The 16,199-nt window shown below is 14.2% G+C and overlaps 3 protein-coding genes across 3 annotated transcripts, besides 59 other annotated features; all 3 read right to left on the minus strand. All coding sequences in view use genetic code 6, as the record gives it.

The window, feature by feature from the left end:
• Positions 1 to 38: part of a microsatellite that runs on past the window's edge.
• A 491-nt stretch (positions 39 to 529) lies between these two features.
• Positions 530 to 572: a microsatellite.
• A 1,073-nt stretch (positions 573 to 1,645) lies between these two features.
• Positions 1,646 to 1,703: a microsatellite.
• Positions 1,668 to 1,730: a microsatellite.
• Positions 1,670 to 1,723: a microsatellite.
• Positions 1,688 to 1,723: a microsatellite.
• Positions 1,688 to 1,733: a microsatellite.
• A 167-nt stretch (positions 1,734 to 1,900) lies between these two features.
• On the minus strand, positions 1,901 to 6,824 carry IMG5_062980 (hypothetical protein; the record flags this gene model as incomplete). Its single annotated transcript, XM_004036981.1, has 11 exons — positions 1,901 to 1,989; positions 2,084 to 2,114; positions 2,219 to 2,310; positions 2,360 to 3,138; positions 3,292 to 3,877; positions 3,980 to 4,683; positions 4,828 to 4,913; positions 4,967 to 5,373; positions 5,421 to 5,792; positions 5,903 to 6,029; positions 6,798 to 6,824. 11 exons carry the CDS (start codon positions 6,822 to 6,824, stop codon positions 1,901 to 1,903), a joined length of 3,300 nt encoding a protein of 1,099 aa, XP_004037029.1.
• Positions 1,993 to 2,052: a microsatellite.
• Positions 1,995 to 2,070: a microsatellite.
• Positions 2,002 to 2,068: a microsatellite.
• Positions 2,831 to 2,896: a microsatellite.
• Positions 2,834 to 2,887: a microsatellite.
• Positions 2,836 to 2,879: a microsatellite.
• Positions 3,891 to 3,966: a microsatellite.
• Positions 4,699 to 4,759: a microsatellite.
• Positions 4,700 to 4,794: a microsatellite.
• Positions 4,702 to 4,810: a microsatellite.
• Positions 4,712 to 4,813: a microsatellite.
• Positions 5,802 to 5,897: a microsatellite.
• Positions 5,804 to 5,898: a microsatellite.
• Positions 5,817 to 5,898: a microsatellite.
• Positions 5,837 to 5,879: a microsatellite.
• Positions 6,086 to 6,126: a microsatellite.
• Positions 6,825 to 7,121: 297 nt separating the features above from the next.
• Positions 7,122 to 7,191: a microsatellite.
• Positions 7,124 to 7,192: a microsatellite.
• Positions 7,125 to 7,205: a microsatellite.
• A 566-nt stretch (positions 7,206 to 7,771) lies between these two features.
• Positions 7,772 to 7,801: a microsatellite.
• A 62-nt stretch (positions 7,802 to 7,863) lies between these two features.
• Positions 7,864 to 7,940: a microsatellite.
• Positions 7,895 to 7,961: a microsatellite.
• Positions 7,962 to 8,547: 586 nt separating this feature from the next.
• Positions 8,548 to 8,593: a microsatellite.
• Positions 8,594 to 8,908: 315 nt separating this feature from the next.
• Positions 8,909 to 8,964: a microsatellite.
• Positions 8,909 to 8,995: a microsatellite.
• Positions 8,956 to 8,994: a microsatellite.
• An 817-nt stretch (positions 8,996 to 9,812) lies between the features above and the next one.
• Positions 9,813 to 9,861: a microsatellite.
• A 134-nt stretch (positions 9,862 to 9,995) lies between these two features.
• Positions 9,996 to 10,033: a microsatellite.
• Positions 10,034 to 10,131: 98 nt separating this feature from the next.
• Positions 10,132 to 11,141, minus strand: IMG5_062990 (protein kinase domain protein; the record flags this gene model as incomplete). Its single annotated transcript, XM_004036982.1, has 3 exons — positions 10,132 to 10,170; positions 10,251 to 10,532; positions 10,596 to 11,141. 3 exons carry the CDS (start codon positions 11,139 to 11,141, stop codon positions 10,132 to 10,134), a joined length of 867 nt encoding a protein of 288 aa, XP_004037030.1.
• A 448-nt stretch (positions 11,142 to 11,589) lies between these two features.
• Positions 11,590 to 11,622: a microsatellite.
• Positions 11,623 to 11,715: 93 nt separating this feature from the next.
• Positions 11,716 to 11,748: a microsatellite.
• Positions 11,749 to 11,885: 137 nt separating this feature from the next.
• Positions 11,886 to 11,959: a microsatellite.
• Positions 11,891 to 12,039: a microsatellite.
• Positions 11,901 to 11,964: a microsatellite.
• Positions 12,024 to 12,065: a microsatellite.
• Positions 12,031 to 12,076: a microsatellite.
• Positions 12,077 to 12,415: 339 nt separating this feature from the next.
• Positions 12,416 to 12,472: a microsatellite.
• Positions 12,459 to 12,514: a microsatellite.
• A 730-nt stretch (positions 12,515 to 13,244) lies between these two features.
• Positions 13,245 to 13,317: a microsatellite.
• Positions 13,261 to 13,307: a microsatellite.
• Positions 13,318 to 13,513: 196 nt separating the features above from the next.
• Positions 13,514 to 13,544: a microsatellite.
• Positions 13,545 to 14,421: 877 nt separating this feature from the next.
• Positions 14,422 to 14,460: a microsatellite.
• Positions 14,422 to 14,470: a microsatellite.
• Positions 14,471 to 14,917: 447 nt separating this feature from the next.
• Positions 14,918 to 14,966: a microsatellite.
• Positions 14,919 to 15,026: a microsatellite.
• Positions 14,931 to 15,050: a microsatellite.
• Positions 14,955 to 15,050: a microsatellite.
• Positions 14,972 to 15,052: a microsatellite.
• On the minus strand, positions 15,049 to 15,502 carry IMG5_063000 (hypothetical protein). Its single transcript, XM_004036983.1, has 2 exons — positions 15,439 to 15,502; positions 15,049 to 15,373 (listed from the first exon to the last, which is right to left on the minus strand). The coding sequence occupies exons 1-2, from the start codon at positions 15,498 to 15,500 to the stop codon at positions 15,136 to 15,138; spliced, it is 300 nt and encodes a 99-aa protein (XP_004037031.1). The 5' UTR covers positions 15,501 to 15,502; the 3' UTR covers positions 15,049 to 15,135.
• Positions 15,503 to 15,770: 268 nt separating this feature from the next.
• Positions 15,771 to 15,813: a microsatellite.
• A 98-nt stretch (positions 15,814 to 15,911) lies between these two features.
• Positions 15,912 to 15,986: a microsatellite.
• Positions 15,935 to 16,007: a microsatellite.
• Positions 15,938 to 15,986: a microsatellite.
• Positions 15,938 to 16,008: a microsatellite.
• Positions 16,009 to 16,199: the final 191 nt, after the last annotated feature.

The raw sequence follows: 16,199 nt of genomic DNA on the forward strand, positions 1-16,199 counted from the left end.
TATATAATTAATAAATATAATAAAAGAAAAATAAATATGAAAAAAATATCATATATATATATATTAATAGTAATAATTTTATCAATACAATGTAATGAAAACATTAAAAATAAAAAAATAAAAGAAAAAGATGAATAAATTAATTAATTAAATAATATTTTAGACGAACAAAAATTATAAAAAGCATAAAAACTAAGAAAACATTAAGCCTAATTTTAAACCAATATGATAATAATGGTCCAAAAACATGTAAATATAATGAGAACTTTATATTTTAATTACTATTGTAAATTAACTTTACATTTAAATGATTAAAAACAATTAATATTTGTAATATTTTTGAGTATTGTATTTTTAAGTTTGATATTTTATGCCATATATAATAATTAAAAAGAGTTTCCATTTTTAAAAAAACACGAAATTTAGTAAAAAATAAAAGAATAAAAATGCAAACAAGAAGAAAACGAAAATTTAAATGCTAGTTTTACAAATGAAAGGTAATATTTTTTTTTTTATTAATTTTATTTAAATTTTGTTTCTTTTTTATGTTTTTGTTTTTTTTAAAGTATTTTAATATATTACAAATAGTTATAATAATAGCAGTAAATAATACTTAACAAATTCAAATATATCCTAATTGAATGCAAGTGATTTAAAATTATAGAAATGTAAAATTGATTATTATAAAATAGATTAATATAGAAATTTTCTTTAAGAATAAGATCATATACAAGATAACAGTTTTTACGATATAAAAACTTTAATAAATCAACTTAAATGAATGTAATTTTTCGAAGTAAAGATAAATAAAATTTTTATTGGCTTTTTTTACATTTAAATTTAATATATATGATATTTAATTCTTATTTATTTTATTTTATTTTTTTTCCAAAAAAATAAAATAAATAAAAATACATTTTTATTTAATTTAATAATAATAAAAAAAAAAAAAAACTAAAAAATTAATTAATTACTCTTTTTTTTTTTGAATTTTATATTATGTATATAAACAAAAATTTAACAAAATAAAATATATTTTTATATTTAATTTTAAGTTTTTTTTAAAAAAAACTTTTATTCATTTTCAAATTTTAATTTACTTTTTATTATTAATTTTTAAATTTCATTGATTTAAAATGCTTTATTGACTCCTTTAATTCTATTCATTATTAAAATTTATTTAATTATTTAGTTTTTAATCTTTTTATTCCTATTATTTATTTTCTAATTTTATGTTTTATTCGATTTGTGTTTAATTAATTAATTCAGTAACCTTAATAAATAAATTGCTTTTATATAATTATAATATATCCTAAAAACTTTTAAGCATTTCAATAACATAAGCCAAAGGCATTGAAGATAATTCACTAATTTTATCTTTTTCTGAAGTTTAATTATTTTTTAATGTTTCCAAATTTACTTTAAACCCAGCTTTTTTATTCGAAACTCTTGTATTATTATATAAATCTTTAAAAATTCCTGCATTTTATTTTTATTCTTGACTTTCTCCTATGTAAGAAACTATTAAAATCATTATTTTTTGGCCATATAAGTCTATAATGTTATTATTATACTTTAAATCATAATTCTTTTGTAATAATTTAGATGTTTTAGATATGGTTTAATCAGGATTTTTATTTTTTTCAAAAAGAAAAAATAAATCACTAAAAAAAAAAAAAAAACACTTAAAAATAAAAATAAAAAAAAATTAAAATATAAAAAATACAAAATATTTTCACTTGGATTTAATTATAAAAAATTAGTATTTTAATCAACACTATTAGCTATAATCTTAAAAGACTCATAAAAACTTACAAGAAGTTTTTACATTACAAAACTATCAGGGGTAACAAAAAAATCCCTTGATATAAATATTTCTTTATCTTTATTAAAACATTTCTCATAAAAAGACCAAGGTCCTTATTTTAACAAACAAGGAAATACCTTATTATTATATTAATGTATACAAAACCAATTATCTCCAGAATCCTTTTATAAATAAATAAATATAAATAAATAATGTATTATAATAAAAATATATAAATATATAATATAATATATATATATATATTTAAATATTTACCTAAAATACAAATTTTACTAAACTTCCTTTTCTAAATATAATATCACTTAAGTTTTTTTCAAATGTATTTAATAATTTAAAAAATATTAAATTTTTAATAGTACTATGTCTTAATAATCTTTAAAAATTATATACTAGGAAGCTTTCATATTTTAATATAGGTGTGGCATTTACATCATGAAAAATATTGAAAAATGTTCCATAACAATCTTAAAAGTAATTAATTTCTAAAATAAAAAATAATTGTTTAAAATTTTAATTTGAATTTTTAATAACCTAATTTTTTTATTATATCCATATTTGAATCTTTCAATAAAGCTTTTTTCAATACAAAATTAGAATTGATTGATTATTCTTCACATCCATATTAATTTTTTTCTTTCTATAATTCAATAACTCTTTTAATATACTCTTCATTTTCAGATTCTTAATTAGAATCCTCAATAATATCTTCATTTAATTATTTACAGTAAAGTTTAACGCTGTTAGGATCATCAGAAAGTAAAAATTCTTAAGTAAAATCAATTTCTCTTTAAATTTAAGTTTAAATAAATTTTCTCATTTCAATATATTAAATTTTCTTTAAATAACTAATTGATTTAATTTTAAGTTTCAATTCATATATTTATTCTTTTTATAGAATATTTGGGTCATCAATTTACATAATAAATTCTTGATAATCATTTTAAATTGAAGAAATAGAATTAGTTAAACTTTTCTTTTATTATATTTTTTAACTATTTTGACTATAAATATATAAAAATATAAATATATATAAAATATATAAATATATATATATATATATTTATATATTTACAATAATACTTATATAATATAAATATTCATATTTTATATTTTTTATTTTATATATATTAGATTTAATTTTTTACAATAAAACAAAAGGTCCAACAATGCTATTTTTCATTAAAAGCTAATTATTTTAATTATATTCTGTTAATTATTTATTTTTAAAATCTTATTAATTATTTTGTATTTAAATTTACATTATTCTATTTAAATTACCTATAGCATTTATTTTTTCTAAATTATCTAAACTTAAAGATTTTATATTTTTTTTTATATTTTCTTTTAAATCTTATTCTGATTAAATATATTATTTTTTTTATTATTCAAAATACAATTCTGTTTATGAATATTTTAATATTTTTTATAATTTATTATTTAATTAATAATTATTTTTCCTAAACCTATTTTTAATTTTATTGAAAATTTAATCATTAAAATTCGGCGAATTTTGAACTTGCCCTTCCCCATAAATAAAGCTATTTTTATGCGATATATTTCTCATATTTTTTAATATTTTTTTATATTCAATAATTCCATTTACAATTTGAATATTCTTATAATTAATTTTTTTTTATTATTATAATTTATTCATTTCTGAATTAATTTCATCTATTTCAATTTATTATTGAATAATTTCAGCCTGTTTAATTTCATTATCTACGACAGTAAAAACTTCCCAAACAATACCCTTAATCAAAGAAAGTAAAATAAGTGAAATAATCATATCAAAAGTATCAAAAAACATCATAGAAATATACAAATTATCAAATTTATAAGCATAATCATAAGTAAAAAGACTCCAATTAGACTATACCATAACCTAAAACAAAACAAGCAAAGAATTTTAAAAATTATTAAAATCTCCAAAAAATTAAGTCTAATATGGAGAACCTTTTTTAAATTCAAAAGTTTATGTATTAAAAGTTTCCATTCCCCAAAATGCATATAAATAAAATACCATTAAAATTATAGGAATTAATTTGGCAACTGTTTTTTGATAATATATATATATATATATATATATATATATATATATATATTTATTTTTATATATATATTTAATTTATATATTATATTGTATATTTTTACCTAAAGGAATACACATAATAATTTTTTTAAGAAGCAATTAAACTTAATTTAAAGTTTCTGCTCCTATAGCTAAGCAATTAAATAATTTTGTATTTTTTATAGTATGAAAAACTTTAAAAATTCTATTTAATTTACTCAACTTTATTAATTTTGTAGTTTTTGCTGATTTAGCGCTTTTTAGAAATCTGAAAACTTCATTTAAAATATTACTTGATAAAGATACAATTATCATTGCAAAATCAAAGCAATTCCAATTATCTTGAAAGTATTTTTCAATTCCAAAACCCACAATTTTAAGTACGAATTCAAAAATATAAAAATAACCCAAAAAAGAGTCTATATCATCATAAATTTATTCATTTTAAAATTAAGATATAATCAAAACAGTGCAGTTAACTGCTAAAACTACAAACATCAAAGACTCAAATATATAATTTTTCACGTATTTTTTTAAATGTAATTTTTTATTTAAAATTTTCCTAAATAAACCCCAATATTTATTATTTCTAAACATTGGAATTCTGAAATTATCATTACTTTCAAAAATATCTATTATATTAAAAAATTAATCCAAAGAAATAAATTTTTAATCATTAATATCTAAATGTAAATAAAGACTTTTTATTCTTCTAATATAATTCTTTTTATGTAAATAAATTGCACTCATAAATAAAAAAAATGTATTATAATCAATAGTTTTTTTACTATGATTCAAATAAATATATATATATATATATATTTATATATATTTTATTTATATTTTTATATATTTATTTATATTTTTTATAATTAATCATATTTATATATATTTATATTCTTATATTTTATATTCTTTTTATTAAAATTACTCTTAAAAATCTAAAGATATAAAACAAGCTAACAAAGCTTCCCTTTATTTTATTCTATCCATTATAACTGTTTTTCTTCTGTTTACCTTTTATAATAAATATATTTTAATTTATATTTTTATATATAAAATAAAAATACTCTAAATGCTTCAAATACAACAGCAACTGGAATAGGTATAAAAATAAATAAGTATAATATCAAATATATGATAAAATAAATTATGTAAATCTATGATTAAGCTTATAAAGATTTAAATAAAATATGAATATAATATTTACAAATAGAAGGTATAATGCATTCTGGATATCCATCAAAACTAATTAACGAATAAAGTATATTCGAAGCTGTTAAAACATTATCGAAATTACTTTAAAAAGGATCATAATTAAATGCTCCATCTAAATCTCCAACAAACTTCCATCCAATAATCGAGAAAATTAAAGTATTAAAAAGTAAAAATAAAAATAACTAAAAAATCTATCGAATAGATTCAATTATACTTTTAAAAGATCTTCTTAATTCCTTTGAATAAAATAGTACTAAAACTTATTTTTTATTAAATAAATTAAGAAAATATATAAAAATTAAATACACGGTCTTATATATCTAGCAAATCTAAGAGATGTAAACTTCGAATAATAATAAATAAAATCAATTATTAAAATTGTAATAAATAAAAAACGCCATAAAAGTTTTTTATTAGAAAAAAATTAATAATTAAAACTTTATAGATAATTATGAAGATTATGTATAATTTCCATTGTTATATCAACTAAGAATAAAATTAATGATAATATTTCACTAATTTTATAGGAATATATTTTTTAATTATTAATATCATATTAATTAGCTGGTTCAAAAAAAGACAATAAAGGATAAGCTAAAGATAAAAGAAAAAGAATATAATTCCAAACAAAATTAATTTAAATATAATATATAAATACAGCAAATTTATACCTAGAATCTAATATTTTAATATATATTAAAAATATATAAATAATTATGTAAATATATATATATATATAAATATATATATATATATATAAATATAATTATTTATAAAAATATATTTACTTTCTATATCATTCCTTACAGGTCTTAAATTTAAAGCATCATGTAAATGTCTAACTGCTTTTTAAAATCTTAAGTTTTTATCTAAATCTTATAAAGATTAATATAATTATTTCATTTTATTTTTGTTCTATAAAAAAAAATATAAAATTATTTGATTTATCTAATAAACAATTATACATTTTCTTTTTATTTTTATTATTTTAATTTTTATTTATCATTATTTTCTTAATTTATTTTTAATATAGTTAATTCCTTTTATTAGATTCTACTTTTATAAGTATTTTTATAAAAACCTCTTACTTTCGTTCTTTATTTTTAGTATTTACTTTTTTAACTAATAATACTTTTTTATTAATTATTTTAATATTTTAGGCTGTTATTTATAGAATAATCATTTGATGTATTTCCTATGCATTTTATTTTAGAAATTCTTTATCTTCTTCGAATTTAATTTTTTAAAAATACTTATTAATTAGATTTTCTTAAATAACTTTTATCTATTGAAAAACTATATTTGTTTAGTTTATTATTTTATAATTAATTCATTTTTAAATAAAATTAATATAATATTTAGATAAATAAAATTTTACTTTTATTAAAAAAATATATATTTTTAATTAAAATTTAAATATTTAACAATTAAAATATATTCTTAAAAAATTATATTTAAATATATATATATATATTTATATACATATATATACTATAATTTAATATTTATTACTTTAATAAATATATTAATAATATATATTATTTAATCTTATAATATTTTAAATTTTATTACTATACACATATTATATTTTTTATTTATTCATTATTATAAATTAAAAAAATATTTTTTTATTTTTTATTTATCATTCTTTTATAAAATTAAAAGGAAAATATCCAATATTACCATTTAAATATCCTATCCACCATCCATTTCTAGTTTTATTTATAACTTAAATTTTGTCTCCTTTTTTAAAGTTTAAATCTTTTTCCTTTATATTATTTCTATAAATAATATAACATATAAATATATACCTTTTAGGCTTTATAATCATATAATGCCGTTACAAAAACATTATTACTAATATTATACTATCCTTAATTTTTTTATTCACTAAAAGGTATTGTTTTTATATCGTTTTCTGTATTTTTAGTATTGTTATCATTATTTATTATTTTTACTTTTAATTCTAAATTATTTTATTCTTGCTTGATATTCTCTTTATATGCCTCTTTATTATTTTTTTATTCTTAATTTATTATTTCATCTTTATATTCTTATTTCTTTATTTATTTATTATTATTATTTTATTATAAATTTTTCATTTATTGTTTGTTATTTTTATCTATATTAATTTATTAAACTAAAATATTAAAATATATAATATTTAAACCTTATTCTTATACTAAAAAATTTAATTAGTTTTCATTTTTTTTTATTCCACTTTCAAATGAAAGTTATTTTTCTACATTTAAATCATTAGTTTAAAAACAAATATTTGTATTAATATAATTTTTAATATTATTTTCAATTTCGGTTAAATTACCATTACATATAACTTTTAAATTATCAAATTATAAATAATTAAGTTCATTACAATCTTAAGTAAATATAGATTAATTTTTTAAAAAATTAACTAATTCATTCATTTTATTTTAAATATTTTCCAAATCACATTAACTAAAATTATTTTAATCATTATTAGATACTAAAAATTTATATGTCTAACATATCCAATTAATAATAGTTTAAAAAAACTTTTAGTTTGTAATTTTTACTTAAGATATTTTTTCTTTAAAATAAAGTAAATCATTTTAATATTTTATTTAGGATTGTTTACTTTCATTTTGTAATTCTGTATTTTATTTTTTTATCAAATTTATTTAAATTTAGAATATTTAAATATTAGATTAAAGTTATTTAATTTACTCTTATTAAAAAATAAATTAATATTGAATAAAATTTTAAAAAAATATATAAAAATATATATATATTTATATAAATATATATATATATATATATATATGTTTATATATATTTATATATATAAATTTTTGTATTTATTAATATTTACCTTTTAATCTTTTGATTTCATTTTTTAAAATGTCTTTTTATTTATCTTACTCTAGGATATTTTCAATTATATTATTAGCCATTTTTGCTGAATATATATCAAAATCATTATATTCATTATTTATATCTCTTTAAATTATAGGGCTTTATAAATTTTATTCAAATAATTTATATCTTTTTTATTTTTCATTTAAAGGAGTTTTTAATATATTATTATTAAAATTTGAATGTGTTTAAATTTTATCTTTTTATTCAATTGTTTTAATATTTTTTTTTTTATGATTTTCTAATTTTTAATTTTAATTATTATAAACATGTTATTTTTAGTTTTAGTGTTAAGTAATGTTATTTATTTTCTAATTTAATTAATTTAGTTTTGTTTAGTTTTATTTTTTATTAATTCTAATATCATTTTTTATTTATTTTTAACTTATAGATCTTTCAGACTTATTCTATCTATATGTATTGATATCAGATAAATTTTAATAAATTGCTTATTTACATTAAATGTTTTCTTTATTTATTTAAGAAATCGAATTTGATGATTTTTTTATATTCGTTTATGTTAAATTATTTTAATTGATATTATTAATATTATTATTATTATTATTATTATTATTATTATTATTTTGTTTTCTTGTTTTTCTATTGTTATTACTTATAGAGCTTTTATTACTTATGTTTACAAAAGAAATATCATTTAATGAAAACCAACCTTATGGCGTTACATTTGAACTACTTTTATTTATATCTTTAGATTTAAACATTTTTTTTAAATTATTATTTAACGTATATATTTAAATTATAAATGAAATAAATAATATTCATAAAAGTTATATATACAATTAAATAAATAATTTTAAGAAGCTTTTTTTAAAAATTGATATAAATGTATTTATTTTTTCTTATAATTTAATATTTTATAATATTTTTTTTAATTTTATTATATTTTTAAATATATTTAATAAATATAATTTTTTTAATATATTTTTATATATATATATATATATATATATATATATATATATATTAATCAATAATTTTTTAAAAATGAATTTTTGTCCATTATGTGCAAATGCCCTATTAATATAAAATGTATCAGGAGATTATTAATTTTCATGCAGAACATGTACATATTTCTATCCATTATTATTAAAAAAGGAGATTATTTATACTTCCAAAATGATGAAAGATGATACTATACACGATATTTCATTATAAAAAGAAGCACTTTAAACAGATAAAGAAAGTAAAATATATAAAATAAAAATTTAATTACATACATTTTCATTAATTATATTTAAAATATACTAATTTAATATTTTTATTAAAAAATAAATAAAGTGATTTGCTAAGCATGTGAGAAAAGAGGAGCTTATATAAGATTAGAATAAGACAGAAGTTTAGATGAAGGATAAACTCATCATTATGAATGCATGCATTGTGCCCATAAATGGAAAGATATGGGCTGAATTTATTTAAAATATTAAATATAAAATTAATTTATAATTATTTTTGTTAAAAAAAAAAAATATAAGATTTTTTATTTTTTGCGACATAATAATTACTTACATATAAAAAATTTCTTTTCTATTTAATTATTATTTTTGTTTTACAAAAAAATGTTATAAATAATCTTTATATCTTTGAATAAAAATTATATATTGCGCTTATAATAATTAAAACAAAATATTACATTCATATATATATATATATTCTAATAGACTATATGCTAATAATTAATATATTTTTTTCGAATTTAATGAAAAAAGAATAAATAGAAATGTCAAAAAAAAAAAAGGGGGATATAAAATTAAAATTTTATTTTAAAAATATGTAAATAAAATCGATAAAAATTAAAAAAGATAAACTTAAATAAAAATAATTAAAAAAGATATTTCAAAAATTAAAAAATATATATTTATAAAAAAAAAATCATTATTTTTTATTTATATTTTAATTTCTTTTTATATTTTCTTCTCTTTTTTAGCAAACTTTTAATGTTTCTTCTATATTAATTGATTATTCATTATTTAAATCTTTAAAATAATTTACTTCTTCTAAAATAAGTGACTTTAAAGTATACAAACTAATGTTTTAATCATATTCGAAATCAAAATTAACATTTCCTTCAAATTTCGGTTCATCACTTTCATCATGTAAACTCTCAAAATAAGGATGTTTTAAAGCCTCTTCTGCCGTAATTCTTTTATACGGATTAATTTCTAGCATTTTATCCAATAAATCAAGTGCATATCCATTTTCGTATTAAATAAAACTTTTCACTGAAGTTTTCGTCTTTTTAGGAAGAGTAATAACATATTATTTAGCATTTTAATTTCCAATAAAATTTAAATCATCATTTGGTGGCATTCCTAGTTTATCAAAAATCAACTTTATTTATTTTATATAATTTTAAGCCTTAAAAAGAATTTAATGTGTTATCAATTCTGCAAAGGTACATCCCAAACTCCACAAATCAATTGCCTTAGAATAAACATGAGAGCTTAACATAATTTCGGGTGCTCTATAGTATCTTGTTACAACATATTCAGTTAATTAGCCTAACTATTATTATTTAATTATCAAATATAATATATGTATATATAATTATATTTATATAATATATACTAGGTTTTATTCAACCTATTCTTCTTCTTCAATTTTTCTAGAAAGTCCGAAATCACACATTGAAATATCACATTTTTAAGTTGCTAAAATATTGGAAGGCTTAATATCTCTGTGTATAATATTTGCCGAATGTATATATTTTAATCCTTTTAGTATTTGATAAATAATATACTAGATATGTTAATCAGTTAAAGGTTAATTAGATTTAATTACTTAATATAAATCTATTTCCATATAATTTGTTATTAAATAAATTGTTCCGAATTCCTAATCTTCATCTATATCATCATATATAATATTTAATAATTATAAAATATTCTCATGGACTAAATTCTTTAAAATACGGATTTCTCGGAGTATTCTTTTAGCATCCACTGTATCTTCGATTTTATGAAGCTTCTTTATTGCCACTTACATATTAAGTTTCTTGTCTTCAGCCATTACTACTTACCCGTAAGCACCGCAGCCTAAAAGTTTTTGGCATTCGTATCTTTCGCCAGTTCGGAATATTGAATTGTTTATAGTATATGATTTAGTTGTATCCATTTTTATTAATTTATAGTTATTTTTTTTTTATTAATTTTTTAGATTTCAATTTATTTTAATTATATTAAATTCTGTTTTTATACTTTTTTTCTCTATTTTTTCTTTTTTAGTAAATATTATTATTACATTGATTTTTAATATTTTAAGTCGATAACTTTTTTATAATTTTATACAAAAAATTTTTAGTTGCTTATTGAAATTAATTATATGGCTTAGAATTAATTTAATTTTTCAAAAGATGTAACAAATATTAATATTTTTAAAAATAATTTTATAAATAAATGTACAAAAAATGCAATTTTTTTATATAAATCAAAATTAAAATTCATTATAATTTTATAATTATAAAAATAAAAAATAATTAAAATTATATATTGAGAATTAAAATAAAAATTCGAAAAAAAAAATTAAAAAGGTATAAATACTTATAGAGATAAAAAAATATTTTAAATAATTAAATAAAAAATAATTTAAATTAAAATAGAAAAGTAAAAAATTCATTTATTTTAAAAATAATTATTATTGACAAATAATATTAATAATAAGAAAATTATAAAATAAATACAATGCTTTATAATCAATTATTATTTTAATCAATATAATTTTATTATTATTTATTAAATTAACATAACTAAGTTACTTCATCATTTAATATACTATTAGTATCAGAAATTTTTAAATTAGAAAAATCTTTATTATAAATTTAATTTCTTATAATTAAAAAAAATCTAAAATATTTCTAAAAATAAATATAATATAAATAATAGTAATAATAATAATAATAATAATAATAATAATAATATATAAAATAATAATAAAAATATTTAAATTTATTACAAAATATATAATAAAATTAAAAATAAAAATATGTATATAAAATTATTATTTAAAATATATATTTATATTAAATTATATATATATATTTATTTAATTATTTTTTTTATTTTATATCAATCTATATATATATATTTTTTATATTAATATTTATTTTTAAATATTTACTTAGTTTTTATAAAGAATTTTTTAATAAGAAATTTTTTTGATTTTTGTTTAAATTTCTTTATATTTATATTTTTAAAATTTTTGATTTATTATTTTTTAGTAATCATTAGGAAAATTTATGAATATTTATTCCATTTATATATCTTTTTTTTTTACTGATTTTATTGCTTATTTTATATTATTTGCAATAAATGCATTATCGAAGTTAATAATATTTATTTCTTGACAAATACATAAAATTAATTCTATATTTGATATATAATTATTATATAATTTATAATAAATAAAATATATTTTTTTTTTAATAAATAAAAAATATTTTTATTTTATTTTTTTATTATATATATTTTATTTTATTTTTTTTAAATATAAGAAATATATTTTTACAATTTTTCAATTCACTTTCTTCAATGTAAAAAAACTCATGATTATAAGGAATCAAATTATATATAATTGGTTAGTCATTATCTTTAAAAGAATGAATAACAATATTATTCATTCCAAGAGTAAATTCCGCTTATATAACTTTTTAATTTACAACTAATGTAGTTTAATAAGACAAAATAGCCTTAGCAGGAATAATATTGTCACTTTTTATTAATTAAATATGTGTTTATTTTACTCCTAACTTAAATTTAAAATGTTCTTTAATTATTTATTCATCTCTATTTTATATATTAGGATTAAAAATTTATTGATTTATAATTTTTTCTTTTATATTTTAATTTAATAAATTAAATATATTGACAATTAAATCTCTTTGAAAACCATATTTTGCCTTAAACTTAATATTCTTATTTTATATATTTACATAAAACTCATTTTCTTTAAATCCATTATTTGCACTCTAATATAAATATATATATAAAAAAAATATATATATAAGTAATATTTTTACAAAAATAGTAATAAAATGTAAAGTTTAGATAGCTTTTCCATCATGCATCTCAACATATAATAATTTAATAAAATTAAAAATCAAGATAATAGACTATAAAATATAAATATGTAAATTTTAAATAAAAAATACGTATTTTTATGATCCTTAAAATTTATATACTTCAAAAGATGAAAAAGGATAAATTCGTAAATCTATTGATTATAATATTAAATATTAATATATATATATATAAATAATATATATATATAAATATATATATATATTAATAATATAAAAACATTAAATTATTAAAATAAAAAAAATATTTTTAATTTTATTTTTACTTTATTTTTTTAACAAAATTCATAATCTGGTGCTTAATTGATTAAAGTTCTTATTTAAAATATATAGAAATATAAATCTAACTTCTTTATTTATAATATAAATATTATCAAATTTTTATTATTATTTAAATTTAAAATATAATATAATATATATATATATTTATATATTTATATATTATTTTATATTTTTTTTTACTTTCTTATCATTTAAAACACTTTCAGCTTATTTTATTTTACATTAAATTTATTCTTCTTATTCAAATTTAACTATACTATTTTTATTAAAGCCTGATTCATAATTATCATTTTTAAATAAAATATTACTATTAAATATAAATTAATCATCTTTCGTTTTACTTGTTATATCTTAATAATATTTATTTTCAATATAATCTTTGGGAAAACTTATTTTATTTTAATTATATTTTTAAAAAGCCCTATTTTTTATATTTTATATAAGAATTATAAAAAACACCAACCTCATTAATTAATCTTGAGAAGCATCCATACAAACTTGAAATATATAAAAAGAACCAAAAGGATCAAATTGTTTTGAAATCATTAGTTTTTGATAATCTTTACATAATATAGACTAATTATTATTTTTATCTAAAATCATTAAAAAAAACTAAAAAATCAATAAAAGCAAAAGTTTATTAATGTATTTAATATTAGAAATATTTCAAATAAATAATTTTAATAAATATAAAAAAAAACAAAATATATATAAAAAGTAAATTGTATATTTAAAAAAAATTAATACTCAAAATTTTACATAATATAAGAACATTACAATAAATAATCTTAGAATAACAAATTTTTTGTCAATCTTAAATAGTTTAACGACTATGCTTAAATCATAAAATTAACAAAATAATACTGAAATTCTTGAACCATTATATACTTCTTATTGCTATAAAATATATATAAACAACAGAGAAATAACAGACTAGTAATTAATTTATTGGATACAAGTAAAGTCAAAAAAGTCCTATCATATTTTTTTTAAGATAATTATATAAAGTCCCATGCGTTATAAAATTATTGAACAAATTAAAAATTATATAAAATAAATAAATATTAATAAAATAAAAAGAGATTATGAAAAAATCTATTTAATTTTTATAATAAAGAAATAAAAAAAACTCTAACTAACATTGAAGAATTTTTATAATTTGATTTTTTATGTAATTTAATTTAAATTATTTTTAATTTGTTAAATGATAATGTAAATGTATCTCTTTTACTTTTAAAAAATATAAAAGAATTTTAAATATTATCAAAATTGATGTTTATAATTTAAAAACTATAATAACTTAAAGGCTTGATAAAAAAAGACAAAGCTTTTGAATTATACTTTTATAAAACAAAATAAAATTTATTTAAAAAAAATTTACTAATATTAATTTGTTTCTATAAAATTTAAAGTAAAAAAAAAATATTAGTATAAAATTTAACTATTTATTATTTTATTAAGTAATTTGCCGAATATTGTAATTAAAATATTATTATGTAAATGAAATTTATATATTTAATAACAAATAGAAATAATATATATATATATATATATATATATATATATATATATATATATAATATTTTCATTTATATTTTATTTATATTTTTATTATTAATATTTTATTATATATTTGTATTTATTTTGTTAAATTTTATATATATTTTTACATACATTAAAATTATTTTAATTTTTTAAATAATTGTTTCTTAAGTACAATAAAAATCTAGTAAAAATATCTTAAATTTTTTTTCATTAATATAAATTATTGTTTGATTATTTATTTTTCTATTATAATTCCCTTACTTTTTTTTATATTTGTATTCTCTCTTCTGCTTCTTTTTCTAATGTATCTAAATCATCACTCCTTAGTCTATACATGATAAAAAGGACAACACCTGTAAACCATCCTGCGTATGCCATAAAATAACCGAAATGTTTTAATCTTAATAATCTACTTTACATTCTTATTTCAGGATCTAACTTAAACCTTTTATAATATATTTTTTTTTTAAAAAAAAAAATTATATGTTAATAATTATATAATTTTTTTACTCTTAAAAATATTATTCTCTTGTTTGAATTGGTCCACTCATGTTAACTGTTTTTTTTTACATTATTCTATTTTTAATTTAATTTAAATTTTAATATTAATAAAAAAATAATTCAATATTAAATGTTTATATTAATTAATGCTATATTTTAATTTTTTATTACTTTTCCCCTTTAATATTGTGTGTTCGCTCTTTTTGTTCATATTGTTGGTTGGATTTAATTATATTTTAATCAAATTCTTTAATAATATTTTTTATTCGATTATACATATATATATAAATATTTTAATTATTTTTGTATTTTAAATATTAAATAAAATTAGTTTGTAAGAAAAAAAAAATATTATTAAAAAAAATATCATTAAAAAAAAAATTACTTATAATTAAAAATGAAATTAACAATTTTAAAAGTAATAAGTAAATAAAATAAAATTATTAAAAATAAATTCTAATAATAATAATATTTTCTAATTAATATAAAATTAAAATAATATATATATATATATAAATATAAAAAAATTAATATATAAATATCAAAAAATTAATATAAATTATTAAAAGAAATATATAATACTAAGTTAAAATAAAAAATATATTAAAAAAATAATTTATATTTATTATTAATTAATTATATAATAAAAATATATAAATAAATTAATATTTAAAGTATTAAATTATATTTTGAATATTTTTAATTTAATAAAAAATTATATTATTTTTCAAAATAAATGTTAATAATAAATAAATTAAATACAAATAAAA

The sequence above is a fragment of the Ichthyophthirius multifiliis genome (assembly GCF_000220395.1).
Source record: "Ichthyophthirius multifiliis unplaced genomic scaffold scaff_1120509250288, whole genome shotgun sequence".
Classification (NCBI taxonomy): Eukaryota; Ciliophora; class Oligohymenophorea; order Hymenostomatida; genus Ichthyophthirius; species Ichthyophthirius multifiliis.